This window comes from Vulpes lagopus, chromosome 8 (genome assembly GCF_018345385.1).
Source record: "Vulpes lagopus strain Blue_001 chromosome 8, ASM1834538v1, whole genome shotgun sequence".
NCBI classification, from domain to species: Eukaryota; Metazoa; Chordata; class Mammalia; order Carnivora; family Canidae; genus Vulpes; species Vulpes lagopus.
The window spans coordinates 22,420,841-22,441,697 of NC_054831.1; the positions used below are offsets into that span (position 1 = coordinate 22,420,841).

A 20,857-nucleotide genomic window follows, 5' to 3' on the forward strand; every position below is an offset into this window, starting at 1 on the left:
AACAGAAGTTCTAAATTTTAAATAAGTCTAAAACTTCCAGGCTTTTTTTTTTCCTTTGGTGTAATTTCTAAGAAATTCACCTAATTCTTAGTCTGGAAGATTTTTTTCTTGTTTGGTTCTCTTGGTTCATTTTCTTATCTATAAATATCCACCTCTTCCAGCACCATTTGTTGAAAAAACTATCCTTTCACCATTGAATTGCTTTTGCTTCTTTTTCAGAAATCGATTGTCCATCCTTGTATAGGTTTAATTCTAGGTACTCTGTTACATTCTATTGATCTTTTGTATCTGTGTCTCCACTGATATTGCACTGTCTTGACTACTGTTAGCTGTAAAGTAAGTCCTTAGAATTGGATAGCATGATTCTTCACACTTTTTTTTTTTCAAAGTCTATTCCTTTGGGGTTTCTTTTCATATAATTTTAGAATAAACTCATCTTTACTAAAAGTCATGCTGAGTTTTGATACAAATTTCATTAAATCTGAAATCATTTAGGGGAGAATTGGCATCTTTACTGTTGAATCTTCAGCCCAGAAATAGTGTTATTATGGGTTGAATTGAGTTGCCCTAAAATGCGTATGTTGAAGTTCTAACCCCTAGTACCTCAAAATGTGACCGTATTTGGAAATAGGATCATTACAAATGTAATTAGTAAAGATGAGCTCATACTGGAGTGGGGAGGAGCCCTAATTCAACATGACTGGTGTCCTTAGGGAAAGGGAAATTTGGGGGCACCTGGGTGGCTCAGTCGTTTAAGCATCTGCTTTTCGGTTCGGGTCAGGTTCGGGTCATGATCCCAAGGTGCTGGGATCGATCCTCATGTCAAGTTGCCCTGCTCAGTGGGGAGACTGTTTCTCCCTTTCTTTTTTCTTTTTTCTTTTTTTTAAAGATTTTATTTATTTATTCATGAGAGACAGAGAGAGAGAGAGAGAAAGAGAGAGATGCATAGACACAGGCAGAGGGAGAAGCAGGCTCCATGCAGGGAGCCCGACGCGGGACTCGATCCTGGGTCTCGAGGATCACACTCCAGGCTTCAGGCGTTGCTAAACTGCTGCGCCACCGGGGGCTGCCCTTTTTTTTTTCTTTTTTTTTAAGTGTTTCTCCCTTTCTGCCCCTCTTCCTGTTTATGCTTTTTGTCTCTCTCGCTCTCTGGCTCACTTTAATACATAAAATCTTAAAAAACAAAGAAAAGGGAAATTTGGACACAGACCTACTAGAGGGAAGATCCCGTGAAGAGGCACAGGGAGAATGCAATGTGAAGATCGGATTTATGCTATCACAATCCAAGGAACTGCCAGAAACTAGGAGAGAGACCAGGAGCAGATCCTTCTCTTGCACCTTCAGAGGGAACATACATGGTTCTGCCAACATCTTGATCTCAGACTTCTAGCTTCCATAAATGTGAAACAGTGAATTTCTGTTGGTTAAGCCCCTCAGTTTATGGTACTTTGTTACAGCACTTCTAGCAAACTAATACACTGTGTGTTTGTTCATTTATTTATATTCCTTCTTTTTTTTGTCATCATTTTATATTTTTCTGTGTACAGGTTCTAAACCCGTTTTGTCAAATTTATACCTAGGTGTTTCTTTTTTCTTTCTTTTTTTTTTTTTTAGTGGTTGTAAGTATTGCTTTAGTTTTCTTATGCTTTTAATATTTAGAATGCAATTTTACATAGAAGTAGAATTAGGCCAGGGTGCCTGAGTGGCTCAGTCATTTGAGTCTGATTTTGGCTTAGATCGTGATCTTGGGGTCCTGGGATCGAGCCCTGCGTGTGGCTCCCAGCTCAGTGGTGAGTCTGCTTCTCTCTCTCCCTCTGCCCCTCCCCCTGCTTGTGCTCTCTTGTCTCTCAAATAAATAAATAGAATCTTAAAAAAAGAAAACACCCTAGTTAGGGGCGCCTGCATGCCTCGGTCGGTTAAGCATCTGACTCTTGTTTTTAGTTCAGGTTGTGATCTCCTGGTCATGGGATCGAGCTCCACAACTGGCTCTGTGCTTAGTGGGGAGTCTGCTTGGGATTCTTTCCATCTGCCCTTCCCCATAGCTCATGTGTGTTCTCTCCCTTAGTCTCTCAAAAAGGACAAATAAATTAAAAAAAAAAAAGAATTTTTTTTTTTTTTGTATGTTTTTCTTATGTCTTGCAACCTTGCTGAACTCACTAGTTCAAGGAGCTATTCTTTGTAGATGCCTTGGGATTTTCTATGTAGATATTAATGTTAACTGCAAATAGGAACAGTTTTATTTCTTTTTCTTACATCTATACCTTTTCCCCCCTTTTCTTGCTTTATTGGGTTGGCAGGATTTCCATTACCACATTGCATAATAGTGGTAAGAGCAGGGACACCTGGGTCAGTGGTTGAGGATCTGCCTTTGGCTCAGGGTATGATCCTGGGGCTAAGGATCGAATCCTGCATTGGGCTCCCTGTGAGGGGTGCGCTTCTGCCTCTGTCTATGTCTCTGCCTCTCTGTCTCTTGTGAATAAATACATAAAACTTAAAAAAAAAAAAGGAGTGGTAAGAACAGACATCCTTCCCTTATTTCTAATCTTAGGGGTAAGCAACTATGTTTCACCGTTAATTATGATAGCTATAAGATGTTTGTAGATGCTCTTTATCAAGTTAAGGAAGTTACCCTCTGTTTCTAGTTTGTTGAAAACTTAAAATCATGAGTGCTTCCTCTGCATCATTTGGCATTATAATGTATTTTTCTGTTAGCCTGTTAATTTGGGATTTCATTAATTGATTTTTGAATATTGAACCAGCTGTGAATTTCTAGAGCAAATCCTACTAGGTTGTGGTATAGAATACTTATATTTTTGGATTTGCTTTGCTGTTACTTTGTTAAGGACTTTACATTTTGTTTCTGAGGAATATTGGTTTGTAGATATATGAAAGCATTCTATTTTGATGAAGTCTGATATATCTATATTCTTTTGTATTATCTTTATTTGATTTTAATATTAAGCACCTCTTGCTTTGTAGAATTAGTTGGAATATGTTCTCTTCTTTGCTGTTTTCTGGAAGAGATTGTGTAGAATTGGTGTTAATTATTCTTTAAATGTTGTTAGATTTTATCTAGGAAACCATCTGACTTGGACATTTCATTTTCTGGATGTTTTTAACCACAAATTCAAATTCTTAGTAGTTACAGGTTTCTTCAGATTATCACTTTAATTTTGGGAGAGTTTTTGTAGTGTAGCTTTGAGGAATTTGTCTACTTCTTCTAAGGCACCTAGTTTATGTGCATAGAGTTGTTTGTAATATTCCCTTATTGTCTTTTTAATGCCTACAGAGCCTCAGTGACATCTTCTCTTTTATTCTTGATATTAGTAATTTGTACTTTTCCTTTTTCTTTAATTGTCTTTTCAGAACCTTGCCAATTTTATTGGTAGTTTCAAAGAACCAGCTCTTATTTGAGAATTTCTCTTTATTTTCTGTTTTCAGTTTCATTGATTTTTCTAATTTATTATTTCCTTCCCTTTGCTTTATTTTGTTCTCTGGGCTATTATGAATAATGCTGTTCTGCTGTGAAAATTCATATACAAGTTTTGCCTTGGGGATGCCTGGGTGGCTCAGTGGTTAAGCGTCTGCCTTCAGCTCAGGGCGTGATCCTGGAGTCCCAGGATCAAGTCTCCCATAGCGCTCCCTGCATGGAGCCTGCTTCTCCCTCTGCCTATATCTTTGCCTTTCTCTGTGTGTGTGTCTCTCATGAATAAATAAAATCTTTAAAAAAAGAAAAGTTTTGCCTTGAATACCATTTTTAATTTATTTTTACTTTTAACTTATATTGAATATCATTTAATAATTAATATACCTAGGACTGGAATTGCTGGATCATATGATAATTTATGTTTAACTTTTTTTTTTGTTTTTTTTTTAGGATTTTATTTATTTTAGAGAGAAAGAGATAGTGAGAGAGGAGAGCATGAGCAGGGAGGAAATGGAGAAGCAGGCTCCCCACTGAGCAGGGAGTCAGACTGGGGATCCCTGGTTTATGACCTGAGCCCAAGGCAGACAGTTAACTGACTGAGCCACCCAGGTGCCCCTCTGTTTAACTTCTTAAGGAATCACCAAATTTTTTTCTGTAGTGGTTCACATGATTTACATTACCATAGCAACACATAAGGGTTCTGATTTCTTCACATCCTTCTCAACACTTGTTATTTTCTGTTTGTTTGTTTTTTTATTTTCTGTTTTTTAGATCACAGCTATCTTAGTGGGTGTAATATAGTATCTCATTGTGGTTTTGATTTGTATTTCCCTAATGATCAGTGACATTGAACATCTTTTTATGTGTTTATTAGCCATGGTATAACTTCTTTGGAGAAATGTCTATTGAAGTTTTTTTGTCCAAAAAATTGGGTTGTCTTTTTGTTGAGTTGTGGGAGTTTTTTGTTTTCTGTATACTAGACACTTACCAGATGTGTTTTATAAATATTTTTTTCCAGTTTGTGGATTGTCTATGTACTCTCCTGATAATGTCCTTAGATAGATGAAGCATTTTATTTTGATGAAGTCTAATATGTCTGTTTTTTCTTTTGTACTTGTGCTTTTATTGTCAAATCTAAAACCATTGCCATCCAAGATCTTGAAGATTACCTCTGTTTTCTTCTACAAGTTCTATAGATTTAGCTCTTAAATGTAGATGTTTATCCATTTTTAGTTAATTTTTGTATGTGGTATAATGCAAGGGTCTCCAGCTTTATTCTTTTGCATGTTTAGACTTATGCCAGTACCAGAGTGTTTTGATTACTATAGCTTGTATTAAGTTTTGAAATTGGAAAGTATGAGTAGTCCAATTTTGTTCTTTTTTATTCAAGGTGGTTTTGATCAGTTCAGATGCTCTTGCAATTCCATATGAATTTTGGGATCAGCTTTTCCATTTCTGCAAAAAAAAAGGCGATTGGGATTTCTGAAGGGATTAGATTGAATCTGTAGATCATATTAGGGAGTATCACCATCCTTTTTTTTTTTTTTTTTAAGACTTTATTTATTCATAGAGAGAGAGAGACAGGCAGAGTCACAGGCAGAGGGAGAAGCAGGCTCCATGCAGGGAGCCCGACACAGGACTTGATCCTGGGTCTCCAGGATCACACCCTGGGCTGCAGGCGGCACTAAACCACTGCGCCACTGGGGCTGCCCGGAATATCACCATCGTAACAGCATTATCATTTAATCCATGAATACAGGATGTCTATTTATCAGGTCTTCTTCAGTTTCTTTCAGTAACACTTTATAATTTTGTGTCTTGTACCACACTGGTTAACTTTCTTCTTAAGTATAGGATGCTATACTTTCTTTTTGATGCTCTTAAAAATGGATTTTTTCTTAGTTTCCTTTTCTATTGGTGATTTTTTAAAATTTCCTTTTTAATATATTCCTGGAATGTAGAAATATGACTTTTATCTCAATTGATTTTTGTATAAAGTGTTTGTAATAAATTCATTTATTCTAATGGTTTATAGATTATCTTGGATTTTCTTTGTAACAGGTTTTATTAGTCTAATTCTGTTAGAAGACGGAAGCACTCAATGATTTAAACAAGGGAAGAATAATATAAAGAATAAGTAGTATAGGAGAGTATAAGATAGCTCAACAGGGTTCTCTGGGGCAGAGGGACAATCTTGGAAGGGACTACCAGACCCCAAGGCTCAGACCTTAATTATAGATGATGTAGTTGCTGCTCAATGGGTGGCAGAGAAATTCACTGGGTTAGTTGGGCCAGAGCTGGTCCACAGTTGCTGGGCAAGCAGGAAGCAAGTCTTAAGGTCATGGGGAAAAGTTAGCTGATGATTCAGCAAGAAGAGGGAGTCAGAGCACTGCTACAGGTAGGAGGCCTTGAGCATGCAGTGTCTTTATTGGAAGGGCTGCAGGAAGGGGGTCAACAGGCTACACAGTGATTGTGAGGCTACTCAGAGACCTTTCTGGGTACATGGTGGGACAGACCACCATAGGTTTCTTTACATTTCCACTGCTGCCTGACTGTGCAGCAACCACAACCAACAAGGAAGCCTCTTTGTTCTGCAGTATTCCTCCAACATTCTTTATTGAGAAAATTTAAATTCATGTTTAATGTAAAGGAGAAGTGGTGAAATGAATCCCATCTATTATCATCATTCAGCTGATATTGAAGGGTGAATTTGGAACTGATAGGTAGAAGTTTGGTAACTGGAACACTAATATATGAATAATGATAGTTTCTATCTGATCCACCTTTAATTTTTATATTTCTTTCCTTCTAATTCTTTTACATTTTTTTCTTTTTCTTTTCGTACTGTCTTAGTGAGGACTTTAAATACAATAAGATGGTGATAAGAGATATTTTTGCCTCATCTTTGATCTTGGGAAGCTTTCAGGAATTTACCACCAAGTATGAGGTTTGCTGTAATTTGATGTATATACTCTCCATAAGATTTGAGGAAATTTCATCTTACTCTGCAAAGAGTCTTCATCATAAATGAGTATTGAATTTCATCTAATACTTTTACTACATCTATATTATTAATGGATCATGTGATTCCCCCATTTTTCTATTAATGCTATTAATTACATTAACAGGTTTTTAAGATGTTAATCAGTGGTGTATCCTTAGGAAAAAAGTTCACTTGGTGAACTTTAAGATTTTATTTATTTATTTATCAGAGAGAGAGAGAGAGAGAGCATAAGCAGGGGGAGCAGCAGGTAGAGGGAGAGGGAGAAGCAGGCACCCCGCTGAGCAGGGAGCCTGATGTAGGGGCCTGATCCCAGGACCCTAGATCATGACCTGAGCCGAAGGCAGATGCTTTAACCAATTGAGCCACCCAGGCGCCCTTATTATTTCTTTTTTACATATTCTGGATTAATTTACTGACATTGGGACATGATTTTTTTTTTTTAAGATTTTTTTATTTATATATTCATGATAGAGAGTCAGAGACAGGCAGAGGGAGAAGCAGGCTCCATGCCAGGAGCCCAACGTGGGACTGGATCCCAGGACTCCAGGACCATGCCCTGGCCCAAAGGCAGGTGCTAAACCGCTGAGCCACCTAGGGATCCCCGGGACATGATTTTTATATCTATAATCATGAGGAATAATTTTCCTTCTTAGATAGTTCCTTTTAGGTTTTATTATAAAAATGAGGGTGATTTCATAAGATCAATTAGGAAAGGTTCCTTTTTCCCCCTTTTTAGGAAGAGTTTGTGTGTGATTACTATGACTTCTTGCTTTGACGTTTGACAAATTTTTCTAGTGAAGCCATCTTAACCTAGAGTTTTCTTTAGGGGGTATCATTTCTAATAATGCATTAAGTTTCTTTGTAGATAGAGGATAGATTTTCTTTTATGAGTTTTGGTGAATTATGAATTTTTTTTCCCCAAGGCATTTGTTCATCATGTCAGATTTATTATTTATGGTTATCTACATTACTCTCCTTCATTCTTGATATTGATAATTCACATTGCTGGTTGTTGTTATTGTTGTTATTGTTATTGCCTGTACCTTCTCTAAGTTTGGCCACTCTTTTTCTAGCTTCTTGAGATGGAGTTTATGTCATTGATTGTTTTTAGGCTTTCTTATTTTCTGATATGTGTATATCAGGTTGTAAATTTCCTTTGAGTACAGCTTTTGCTGATATTTTATTGTCTTTATTTACTTTTATATATAGACTATATAACCTATATAATTATATATTGTAATTTAAATTTCAGTTATGATTCCCTTTGGTGATTATGGGTATTTAGAAGTTTGTTGTCCAATTTACAAATTTTTGAGCGATTGGGTTTGCGTTCTTTATTTTTAAGATTTTATTTATTTATTCATGAGCGACAGAGTGAGAGAGGCAGGGATGTAGGCAGAGGTAGAAGCAGGCTCCGCGCAGGAAGCCCAAAGTGGGACTCGATCCAAGGACCCCAGGATCATGACCCGAACCAAAGGCAGACACTCAACCACTGAGCCACCCACGAGCCCCAATCCAGTCATTGTTGGGCATCATGATTATAAATATGTTATTTAGATCAAATTTGTAATTGGCTTGGTTAGATTTTTGCATTCTTACAGAATTTTTGTCTTCCTCTTCTGTCACTTACTGAGAGGTGTATCAATCTTTCCTCTCAGTGTGGGTTTGTACATTTTCCCTTTTGGTTTTGTCTTCTGTTTTTTATTAAAATAATTTGAAGCTGTATTAAGTGGTACATATAGGTTTAGATTTGCTTTTTGGTATTAATGTATTGATTCTATTCTCTTAGGAAATGCCCTTAACTCTGGGAATACTTATGTCAAAATCTACTCTGTTTTGGTTGGTTCTGGCATTACAACTTGCCTTTCCTCTACTTTTAACCTGTTTCTTTCTTTTTTTTTTTTTTAAATATGTTTCTTTATATTGAAAAATGTGTTTGGGGCTCCTGAGTGGCTCAGTCAATTAAACATCAGCCTTCAGCTCAGGTTATGATCCCAGAGGTTCTAGAATGAAGCCCCCATATCAGGCTGCTCAGCGGGGAGCCTGCTTCTCCCTCTCCCTCTGCCTGCCACTCTCCCTGCATGTGCTCTCTCTCTCCCTCTGTCAAATAAATAAAATCTTTCAAAAAAGATTTTGTAAACAGCATTTTTTTTTTTTACCTGGTCCAAAACTCTTAGTCCTTTACTTAGAGTTTTTAGTCCATGTGTATCTAATTATTGGTGTATTTGAGCTAATATTTACTGTTTTACTCTTTGACTTCAATATGTCCAAACTGTTTTGCATTTTTTTCTTTCCAGTCTTGCCTTCTTTTGTGTTATATTATTTCCCTCTTATTTACTTCATTATGCATTCTTTTATTGTTTACCCTAGAAATTATGATATGTACTCTGATACTCAATACTCTAATAAAATCATTAATTTTAACCACTACCCATTAATGTTCTTCTGGCCTCCCATCTTTTCCATTTTATTATTATGCATATTAATATACCTGTGTTTTGTATGTATTTTAAGACATTATTTTGTAACAGAACAGAGAGTATTCATTTAAATTTTTCGCATATTCACCCCTTTTTTTGCTTTTAAAACTTTTGAGTTTTCATCTTTGATCATGTTCCTTTTGTCAGAAGAACTCTGAAGTATTCCTTGTAGTGTAGATTTCCTGCTGACTAATTTTCTCCCATTTTTTTGTCTGTCTGAAAATGTCTTGTCTTTGCCTTCATTTATGAAGGATTTTTTTTTTAAGATTTTATTTATTTATTTATGAGAGACACAGAGAGAGGCAGAGACATAGGCAAAGGGAGAAGCAGGTTCCCTGTGGGAAGCCCAATGCGGGACTCAATCCTGGACCATGGGATCACACCCTGAGCTGAAGGCAGACGCTCAACCACTGACCCACCCTGGCACCCTATGAAGGATATTTTTGTTGGCTATAGACTTGTAAGTTTGCAGTTACTTTCCCTTAGTTCTTTAAGTCATTCTATTGTTTCATGGTTTTCTGAAGTCAGCTCTGAGTGTTAACTGTTGCTCTGTTAAAGATAAGTTGTCTTCTCTGACTGTCCCGCCCTCCCCAGGGGCTGCTTTTTAGGTATTTTTTCTTCAGTTTTCAACAATTTAAATAACATTTTCCTAGGTGTGATATTCTTATATTTAACCTTCCTGGGGTTTGCAGAAGATTTTGAATCTGTATATTGTTGTCTTCAATTAGTTTTGGAAAATTCTCAGTCATTATCTTTTTATATATTGCCTTTGCCCATTCTTTCTCCTCCCCTTTTGAGATTACAGTTATGCATATCTTAGACTTTTCCACATCTTTTACATGTGTGTTATGTTCTTTTATGTATTTTTCAGTATTTTTTGGTCTGTGTGCTTCTGTTTGGGTATTTCCTATTGCCTTGTGTTTTCTATTTTGCCGATTCTGTCTTCTGATAAATCCAATGAGTTCTTAGTTCCAGATCGTATATTTCAGTTATAAAATTTCCACTTGATTCTTTTTATAATAGATTATATATATATATATATAATAAAGATTTTATATATATAATGTAATAGATATTATAATTTCAATTTCTGGTTGAAATTCTTCATTTTTATTTTCTTGAACATATTTGACGTAGCTATATACAGTCTTGTGTATTAGGTCCAATAGCTGGATCACTAAAACACCATAAAATTTTTCCTTGGTTTTAATCATATGGCCCTATCTCTCTCTCTCTCTCTTCTTAAGATTTTATTTATTAATTTGAGAAAGCCACAAGAGGAGAGAGAGAGAGAGAGAGAGAGTGCACAGAAGCAGGGTTGGGAGGGGCAGAGGGAGAGGGAGAAGTAGGAGATTCCCTGCTGAGTAGGGGGCCCCACACAGGGCTCACTGATCCCAGGACCTGAAGATCATGATCTGAGCCAAAGCCAACTGCTTAACTGACTGAGCCACCCAGGCACCCCATATGGTCCTGTCTTTTGAAATGCCCAGTAATTTTTTGTTGAGTGTTAGACATTACAAAATGGTGAAGTTCTAGATGATGCTATATTACTACAGAGGTTCACCCTTTCTTCTGATTAACAGATAAATGGTGGATCACCTTAATTCCATCAGAAGGGTCTGAATTGAGGCTGAGTTGCAGTTTTGGTAGGTCTCTGCCTCCTTTGATTTGCCCCTGCAACTGGAGTGTAGCCATTCAGAGGCTTCCAGCTAAGAGTCTACTTAATTCACATCCCCTGGCAGTACTTGAACTTTAATCCATGTTTCCATGGTAAAACTGCCAAAATCTCCACTCTCCCTGTCAGAAGTTTTCTGCTTAGCTTCTTAGCTCCTACAGAATTTTCAGATATCTTGTAGGGAAAATTGGCTGTGTCAGACTCAGTCCTTGGCACTTTCCCTTCTCACCTACATCTTACTCCTTTCATTTTGAATTTTGTCTGTAGCCTTGTAGACCACCAAAGCTGTGCTGTTTTCTAGTACCAGCCTAGTCAAAGCCTGATTCTCAGCCTCTTGCCTCATGCTCAGATATAATAAATGCCTCCTTGGAAAAGTAGTGGCACTTATCTGGCCACCTTTCCATATTTCCCTGCTCTCTGTATTCTTGGTCCCTCCAGTTCTTTTGCTTCAACCATTCTTCAGTAGCTTTAAATAGATATTTTAAAACTTCTTTCCTATATTTTAAAATTGTTCTTGATGGAAACATTGTTTTAACACAAGCTGCTCCTTCATTCTTGGGAGTGATGGTCACATATAGTTTATTGTTACATATTGAATACCATATCCATTATACAGTTAATATCTCAGTTTCTTTAAGTGACTCTTGGTTTTCTGACTGGATCTTGTATAGGAGGCCTTAAGAAAATACTACATATCAATGTAAAAACTGATTGATTCTTATTCAGTAGAAAGGCTTAGTAGTGAGAATATCTATTATCAGATCAAAATCAGCAATGACTCTGTAACTTATATAAATAAGTGGAGGGGATCCCTGGGTGGCGCAGCGGTTTAGCGCCTGCCTTTGGCCCAGGGCGCTATCCTGGAGACCCGGGATCGAGTCCCACGTCGGGCTCCTGGTGCATGGAGCCTGCTTCTCCCTCTGCCTGTGTCTTTGCCTCTCTTTCTCTCTCTCACTGTGTGCCTATCATAAATAAATAAAATAAAATAAAAATTTAAAAAAAAAGTGGAAAAATAGGAGCACCTAGGTGGCTCAGTGGGCTAAGCATCTGCCTTCAACTAAGGTTATGATCTCAGGGTCCTGAAATCAAGCCCTGAGTTGGGCTCCCTGCTCAGCGGGGAGTCTGCTTCTTCCTCTCCCTCTGCCCTTTCCCCTGCTCATGCGCTCTCTCTCTCTCTCTCTCTCTCTCTCTGTCGCAAATAAATAAAATCTTAAAAAAAAAAAAAAGTGGAAAAGTATTTGATAGTCAAAAACTCAGGTGCATATTTATTGGGATATTTGATGTGTTCCTGTGGTTTTAATGTTTATTTTAGCATGGTTTTATGTCTGGGGCCACTTTTTTCTTTTTGTTTTTCTTAATATCAGCTTACAGTGTCCTATTTACATTATGCGATATCAGAGTTAAAAATTTTTTTTAATGTAACAAGGACAAGAAAATATGAGACAAATGTGAGAGATCCTTCCCTCTCCCTCACTCTCAAAATAACTACTGCTATGTATAACTACTTCTCTTCCTCCACCCCCACTCCCTTTCCTCTTTTAGCATTTTGTCTGCTCTCTTCTGTTGATACTTGTTAGTTGAAAATGTAGAAATCAAAATACATAAGAAGAAGAAAATTAAAATCTCTTAAAGTTCTGTCACCAAGCAGTAATCACTTTTTGAGCATTTGGAACATATCTTTTATGGGTTTTTTCCCAATGTGATTCTCAGCACTGTCTCTTCATTAATATCACCTCTAACAATTAAAATATACATATAGGTTCTGAAATAAACCTCAGTTTTAACCAATTCAGAAGCTTTAGGGATATAGCTGAGAGGATTTTGTTTCAAAAAAACAAAAAGTTGCCTTCAGAAATTTTTAAACTGGACAGAAAGAATATTATTCTATATAGGAAGTTTTAACTTGTATACAATTCTTTCTCTAATTATTCCATTTTAACTTCTTCCTAGCCATTCCACCCAATGGTGAATCTGGATTGTTCTCGGGATTTTCGGCCATTTCTTTGTGCACTCTATGCTCCTATTTGTATGGAATATGGACGTGTCACACTTCCTTGTCGTAGGCTGTGTCAGCGGGCTTACAGTGAGTGCTCGGAGCTCATGGAGATGTTTGGTGTTCCTTGGCCTGAAGATATGGAATGCAGTAGGTGCGAAAATCATAGATTTTCATGGATCATTGCTATATAGTATGTTTAAAATTATTTGTCTTCTAGTTCATCAGTTTGAAAAACTTTTTTGAAGTATTTCTTACCATTAATTTTGAAAAGCAGTTTCATGACCTCAAAATTGTTCATTTCCTTAGAAACTTGAAATCACAAAATGAGAAGATGGAAAAGAGAAAAACATTTGTGTGAAGAAATTTTTAAAAGAATTAAAAAACAATGAAGACATACAGTTGATTTTTCTTCCTCAAAAAATTTCTTTTCTGGTTATATAAGCAATGCAATTAGAAAATAGAAGAAAATAATCATTCATTACCTCATCATTAAATGTCTTTAATGATGACTTAATGGAAGTTACGTATCTGTATGATTTAAATGTGTTAATGACTAAAGTAGTTCTCTTTCTTTTTTTGTCGTGTATTAACAAACCAGAATTAGAAAATGAGAGATACTTTTCAGATCACTTCCAGTATATAGATTATAAGCATTTCCTAAAGACTTGAGGATGTTTACTAGATAATCTTATAGATTTATATGAGAGAATATTATCGTTAGTAATAATGTGTATAGTAATACTGTATTTTTTTACCTTTTTGTATTGTGAAATATTTCTAGAATAAGGAACAATAAGATAAATGCATATGTGCCAATTGTCTAGCTTGATCCAGTCTTAACATTTTGGGATACTTGCTTTAGTCACTTTTTTTCTTTTTAAGAAATAATATAGAGAGAGTTGAAAGTTCCTTCCTTGGTATCCATCTTGATTTCAATCCCTTCTTTCCTCCCCAGAGATGAGGTAATAATTATGTTGACCATGTTGTTAATCATTCTTATATTTGTTTTTATATTCTTACTGCTTATATATATCTATAAACAACATTGAATTTTTAAAAATGTATTTATATCTGTAGATTTGGTTCATTCCTCTTAATTACTACATAATGAGCTATTAATATTCTGTAGTTATTTAGCCATTTCCTACTGATGGTCATTTAAATTATTTCTGGGTGTTCTCTGTTATCAGTAATGCTGCAGTGAACATTCTTCTTCACGTTTAAGATTAATTTTGTCCTCTAAAAATAGCCCTTGGGGGTAGGTGAAAGCAGGTGCTATTCTCATTTGGCAGTTGGAAGAACTTCAGAAATAAAACATAATAGTTTTGGGACACCTGGGTGGCTCAGTGGTTGAGTGTCTGCCTTTGGCTCAGGTTGTGATCCCAGGGTTCCAGGATCAAATCCCACATTGGGCTCCCTATGTGGAGCCTGCCTCTCCCCCTGCCTGTATCTCTGCCTCTCTCTTTGTGTCTCTCATTAATAAATAAATAAAATCTTAAAAAAAATTTTTTCTTAGAGTCAGTTTACTGACATTTTGCTTTCTCCATTTTGTCCACTTTACTTCTCACCTGTTCAAATGGTTTTCTTATCTGGTCCCATATAACCATCCACTTTCTCCCCTAACACATGGTAGTGTTTACATCCCTCTTTTAGAAGTCTGTTAATTTCTTGATGTTTGTAACAACAGCTAGAATTGCTTGGGCAGGAACTCTATTTTATGTTTCTTGTAGCTAACTCCCATTATTTAGTGGTCTTTTTATAGTAATAGTTTATATGCAAGTATAGAAATCTCATTATCATCTTTATTTCTTTATTTTGATGGGATTAAATCTATTTTATGTCCTCACTTATTGCCTAGCACTAAGTAACTATGAAACCTTAAATTCTGGCAAACTAGTCTTTCATAACAACCTTTCATTCTTCCATTCCACATCTCTTTCACGTGTCTCCTATACTTCTTCAACTTCATAGAAGTGGTTAGACTTTGGGTTTGTTTGTTTTTTATAGCCTCCTAATAACTCTCTTCCTAATCTCATTTGTTTCCTTACTTACTAAGCTTTGTGGTCTGTCACTTGAAATGACACTCTTGCTGGCAATTTCAACTCATTCCTTCTATTGCACTTGTTCAGATTTCCAACTGGATTGATTCAACCCATTTCTTACAAATTAATTATGCTTTATATTTAATGATGCCAACCATAGCAGTTCCTTTTTTAAATGATATTTATTTATTTATTTATTTATTTATTTATTTATTTGAGAAACAGAGAATAGAGGGAGAGGGAGAGGCAGACTCCCCACTGAGCAGAGAGCCTGACATGGGGCTCAATCCCAGGACCCCAGAATCATGACCTGAGCCAAAGTGAGATGCTTAACCAGCTAAGCTACCCAGGCACCTCTACTGTAGCAATTCTATTTGCTGTTTGTCTTTGGCACATTTCCAGTTGTCAACAAATAATTTCTGTTTATTCCTCTCAGTACTTCTGCCAAATCTATATCACTCACTTCAAACCCATATTTCACCCTTATTCTGTATTACATCCTATTCCCCTTATCTCATCTTGTCTTCTTTTCATGAAAATCATTTAAGCCATCATATGTGAACTATTGTGGTTTGCTACATCTCACACCAGTTATTCTCAATTTCTTTTTTTGGATCCTTTTCCTCTTTTACCTCTTGAGTATTGGTGCTTTCCAGAGTTCTTTTCCTATTCTTTTTCATTCTGTGTGCTTTCCCAGGATGATATCATCTCACTCATTTTAACTCTTACTCATCTGCTGCTGACTCCTACACCTAAATCTGTAGCCTTGACATCTTTTTTTTTAAAGATTTATTTATTTATTTATTTATTTATTTATTCATTCATTCATTCATTCATTCATTCACACACACAGAGAGAGAGAGAGAGAGAGAGAGAGGCAGAGACACAGGCAGAGGGAGAAACAGGCTCCATGCCAGGAGCCTGATGCGGGACTCGATCCCGGGACTCCAGGGTTGTGCCCTGGGCCAAAGGCAGGTGCCAAACCACTGAGCCACCCAGGGATCCCCCTGTAGCCTTGACATCTTCTTGCTGCATTCTGAATCTGCATATCTAGCAACTATTGGAAATCATAGCCTGCATTTGTCTCAAATGCCTTAATTTCAACATGTCTAAGATTGATTTATTCTGTTTCTCATTTTTTAATTCTCTATAAGTCAACTTCTGTTCCTCCTTCATTGAACTTAGCTCCCACATCCAATCAGTTATAAAATCTATTGTTTTTATCTAATTTCGTATCTGTCTCATTCCACCTGCCTTATATGGTTTTTATTTTACTTTTTAAAGATTTATTTTATTTTTTTATTTTTAAGTAATCTCTAGACCCAACATGGGGCTCAGACTTAGAACCCCAAGATCAGGAGTCACATGTTCTACTAGTCAAGCCACCCAGGCACTCCGCCTTACCTAGTTTTAGTTCTTATTCAGCTAATATCTCTGCTCTCATTTTTGCCCAAGTCTGTCCTCCACACTGCTCCTTGTCATCTTTCTAATTACTTGGGTTGGATCTGTATGAATATTTTATTTAACAACCATTAACTCAACAACTATTAATTGGATGTGCTAGGCATACTAGTCTAGATGCTGAAGATAAGCAGTGAACAAAGTATAGTCTTGGTTCTTATGGAATTAAAATTCTAGTGGTGGGAGATAAATAGATAATGTCAGATGGTAATGAATGCTAATAAGAAAAGAATAGGTTTGGGTGATAGTGATAAAATATGGGGAAGCAGAAGGACTCTTTTCTATGGAAATGTTGAGGAAGGCCTTTTGATAAAGTGGCATTGGAATAGGGACCCGAATGAAATAAGAGAACAAATAATGCAGGTATCTAGGGAAGAACGACCTAGGCATAGGAAACAGCAGTTAATGCAAATGCTCGTAAATGGAAGCATGCTTGGGATAGTGAAAGAACAAGGGAACCAGAGAATCTGGAACCAAGTAAGTTAGGAACGGAAGGACATCAGATCAGAAAGTACTGGCAGTAGGTTGTTTGTAGCTCCGAAACAGAGTTTGGATTTGACTCTGCATGAGATAGGAAACCATTTAGAGGACTTTGAACAGAAGAGACATGATCATGAGCACAGGAGTGGCATGTCTGTAAAGAATCACTGACTGCTATGTAGATATGGAAATCAATTGGAAGATACTCCAGAAGTCCAGGAGAGAGGTATTAATGGCTCAGACGGGACAGAGGCAGTAGAGGAAATGAGAAGATATAAAGTGCAGTGATAGAAATTGCTGATAGATTGAAAGGGAAAAGATTTCAAGTATGACCCCAAGGTTTTGGGCCATAACTAGAGGAATTTAATTAACCAATGGGGAAATTGAAGGAGTAGAAATCAAGAGTTTGGTTTTTGGAAAGGGTATATCGAATGAAGTGTATATATGTTGAGTGGTGGTTGCATATATAAATATAGCCATAAAAACATAAAGCATAACTTTGCATGGTTTTAAATTTTATATCACTGTTTACACATTCATGCACTTGCTCACTCACTTGCTCTCTTCTGCAATATGCTTGTCTCTTCAATCTCATCTCCTGTTACAAGTCATGCACACATCATGCTCCAGCAATATTAAACCACCCTGTTCAAATCTCTTTGCCAGTGCTTGCATTTCTTGCTAGAATACTGATTGGCATATTACCAGAGTTGTCAAATACTGATTCAAAATCTTGTATTTGTCCTTTACCTTATGAAGTTTTTCATAATCATGTCTTTTGGAAGAATTAATCCTTTTTATTATTTTTATACTTTATATAAGTTTTGTTTGCTTTGTATATCCTACTGTCGAATTTTGTGTTTACAAGTTTGTATCTCCTTTTAGACTGCAGGATGGAAAGCCTGCATCTTTTTATGTTTAATTCCTGACATACTGCAGGATACAAACAAATGCTTAAATGTAATAAGTTTCTCTCATTTGGATTTATAATTCTAAGTCCAGTGAAGAAAATGGATTATATTAGAAAATAAAAGATTAATCAGCTACAGCAAAGGTTATGCATGTATTTGTCAAACTTAATATCAACAATGATTTCTTGGAAACTATTTGATGCATATGAACTAGTAACTATCTAGTTACTGGGACCCTGAAGGCTTAGAAACTCATACCAGCAAGAAAGTTAAAGATGTAGGAAGTTCATGAGAATAGTGTCCTTACTCATGCCTATACCATAAATCTGTTTTATTTATCCTGTGGCTATCACACTTTCTCAAGTCTGCAGATCTTGTCCCTCTGGAAACTTGCTAAAATGCAAATTTCTGAGCCCTACCAGAAGTATACTGTAATATGATTTATGGTGGTGGGAACCAAGAATTTCCTTATTTATTTATTTTAAAGATTGTATTTATTTATTTATTAGAGAGCACAAACAGGGGGAGTGGCAGAGGGAGAGGGAGAAGCAGGTTCTCCCCTGCTGACCAGGGAGCCCAACATGGGGCTGGATCCTAGGACCCTGGGATCATGACCTGAGCCAAAGGCAGACCTTCAACTGACTGAGCCACCCAGACGCCCCAAGAATTTTCATTTTTAAAACAACATTAAGTTTTTCATATGTACACCACAGTTTGGGAATAACTGAGTTAGAGAATGTAATCGACTGGAGAGAAAATAGGGATGGTAAAAAAGAAGTAGTTGATGTTAGAGATCTTTGAAGGACTGTAATTAACCAATATTTTAAGCAGAAAGTGAATATAAAATGGGAAGAAAAGACCTAAAAACTAAACTACTTACAAGGATTTTTGATACTAATGTAATTCAAAACACCTTGGGCTAAGCATTTAGGAAAGATTTTTAACATTTACTAAGTAAATTCCATTGAATCTAGGGTAACTGTAGTTAAAGACAGGGAAAAAAAGCTACTGTTCTATTACAGATGTGTATTTATTTCTTTTATAATAATGTATGTTTATATTTTGAAATCTTTTTTTAAACTGTGTGTCCTGGGCAGCCCCGGTGGCGCAGCGGTTTAGTGCCGCCTGCAGCCCAGAGCGTGATCCTGGAGACCCTGGATCAAGTCCCACGTCAGGCTCTCTGCATGGAGCCTGCTTCTCCCTCTGCCTGTGTCTCTGTCTTTCTCTCTCTCTCTGTCTCTCTCTCTGCATCTCTATGAATAAATAAATAAAATCTTTAAAAAAAAATAAACTGTGTCCCCTAAGTAAATACTCTCTATGTATAGTGTTACTTATTGATGGCTATTTAGACTGTTTTAATAAGGAGCACTCTTTGGGGCATCTGGCTGGTTTAGGCAAAAGAGCATGCAACTTTTGATCTCAGGGGTTGTAAGTTCGAGCCCCATATTGAGTGCAGAGATGACAGATAAATAAATATTTTTTAAAAAGGTACTGTTTTTGAAGCCAAAACAAAATTAAGTATAAAACCATATCATTTTTTGGTCAGCAATGGAAAACCTAGTTGTATGGCCCATAAACAAGATATCAACATTACTTTGTTCCTGCTTAATGTAATTTTACTCCAGGGATATAAGAATGAATAAAGTCACGAGTACTAAATTTGGAAATCCAAATTGTCAGGTATCCATAGATTTCCCAAAGAGTGAAAATGGTTCTCGTCTTGTATTTTTTTTAGGTTCCCAGATTGTGATGAGCCATATCCTCGACTTGTGGATCTGAATTTAGCTGGTGATCCTACTGAAGGAGCTCCAGTGGCAGTGCAGAGGGACTATGGTTTTTGGTGTCCTCGAGAGTTGAAAATTGATCCTGATCTTGGTTATTCTTTTTTACACGTGCGTGATTGTTCACCTCCTTGTCCAAATATGTACTTTAGAAGAGAAGAACTTTCATTTGCTCGATACTTCATAGGATTGATTTCAATCATTTGCCTCTCTGCCACATTGTTTACTTTTTTAACTTTTTTGATTGATGTCACAAGATTCCGTTATCCTGAAAGACCTATTATATTTTATGCAGTCTGCTACATGATGGTATCATTAATTTTCTTCATTGGGTTTTTGCTTGAGGACCGAGTAGCCTGCAATGCATCTAGCCCTGCACAGTATAAGGCTTCCACAGTGACACAAGGATCTCATAATAAAGCCTGTACCATGCTTTTTATGGTACTCTATTTTTTTACTATGGCTGGCAGTGTTTGGTGGGTAATTCTTACCATCACATGGTTCTTGGCAGCTGTGCCAAAGTGGGGTAGTGAAGCAATTGAGAAGAAAGCATTGCTATTTCACGCCAGTGCATGGGGCATCCCCGGAACTCTAACTATCATCCTTCTGGTGATGAATAAAATTGAAGGTGACAATATCAGTGGCGTGTGTTTTGTTGGCCTCTACGATGTTGATGCATTGAGATATTTTGTTCTTGCTCCCCTCTGCCTGTATGTGGTAGTTGGAGTTTCTCTCCTCTTAGCTGGCATTATATCCCTAAACAGAGTTCGAATTGAAATTCCATTAGAAAAGGAGAATCAAGATAAATTGGTGAAGTTTATGATCCGGATTGGTGTTTTCAGCATTCTTTATCTCGTACCACTCTTGGTTGTAATTGGATGCTACTTTTATGAGCAAGCTTACCGTGGCATCTGGGAAACAACATGGATACAAGAACGCTGCAGAGAATATCACATTCCATGTCCATATCAGGTAAGGGAAACCTTGTTCTAAATTTCAGAATGTGTAATAGTGAAAAGAAAGCATAGAACTGTGAAGACCTAATCTTAGCTAGTTTTTTTTTAAACTGTGTATGAACTCCAACCTGTACATTAAAATTTTAAAGTAAAGATAATGAACAAATACATTGTAGAAAGAATGTAATACACATGTTTCTATAAACCTCTTCCATTTAAAAAGATGACTTTTATAAGTATATGCTATGGGCTTTTAAGCAAATTACTTCTGTTGTCACAAAACAATTTGCTTGGTTATTGTTTAGAAGTCTACAGGTTTGAGGGCAAGAAGCACCTTACCAGCTGTCTTTTGTGAAAATTTTACTGATGGTTGAAAGAGGAATTCATTGTTGTAACAGTTTTGCAAAAGTAATAGAATGCAGTTGTACAAACCAACTCATTTCTTAATTGGCCCTGATTTTTCTTTTTTTCCATACTGAATATTTTATGATTTACTTTTGAATTTAAACAGTTCAGATTATCATAGTCACAGAATCATAGAATTTTAAGTCTAGAAAGAACTTTAGAGGTCATTTATTCAAGTTTCCTTAGTAATTTAAAGTTCTTGAACATCTATCTCATTTGAGGCTTAGAAATGTTAAGGG

The 20,857-nt window shown here is 36.5% G+C and overlaps 1 protein-coding gene across 5 annotated transcripts in view; it reads left to right on the plus strand.

Moving 5' to 3' along the window:
- The window catches only part of FZD3 (frizzled class receptor 3), a 95,605-nt gene that overhangs the window by 22,353 nt on the left and 52,395 nt on the right, over positions 1-20,857 (plus strand). For all 5 annotated transcript variants that reach the window (XM_041768275.1, XM_041768277.1, XM_041768278.1 and 2 more), the window contains 2 exons: positions 12,537-12,733; positions 19,212-20,229. In XM_041768275.1, the coding sequence (XP_041624209.1) occupies positions 12,537-12,733; positions 19,212-20,229 (1,215 nt within the window). The remainder of the gene's footprint in view (positions 1-12,536; positions 12,734-19,211; positions 20,230-20,857) is intronic.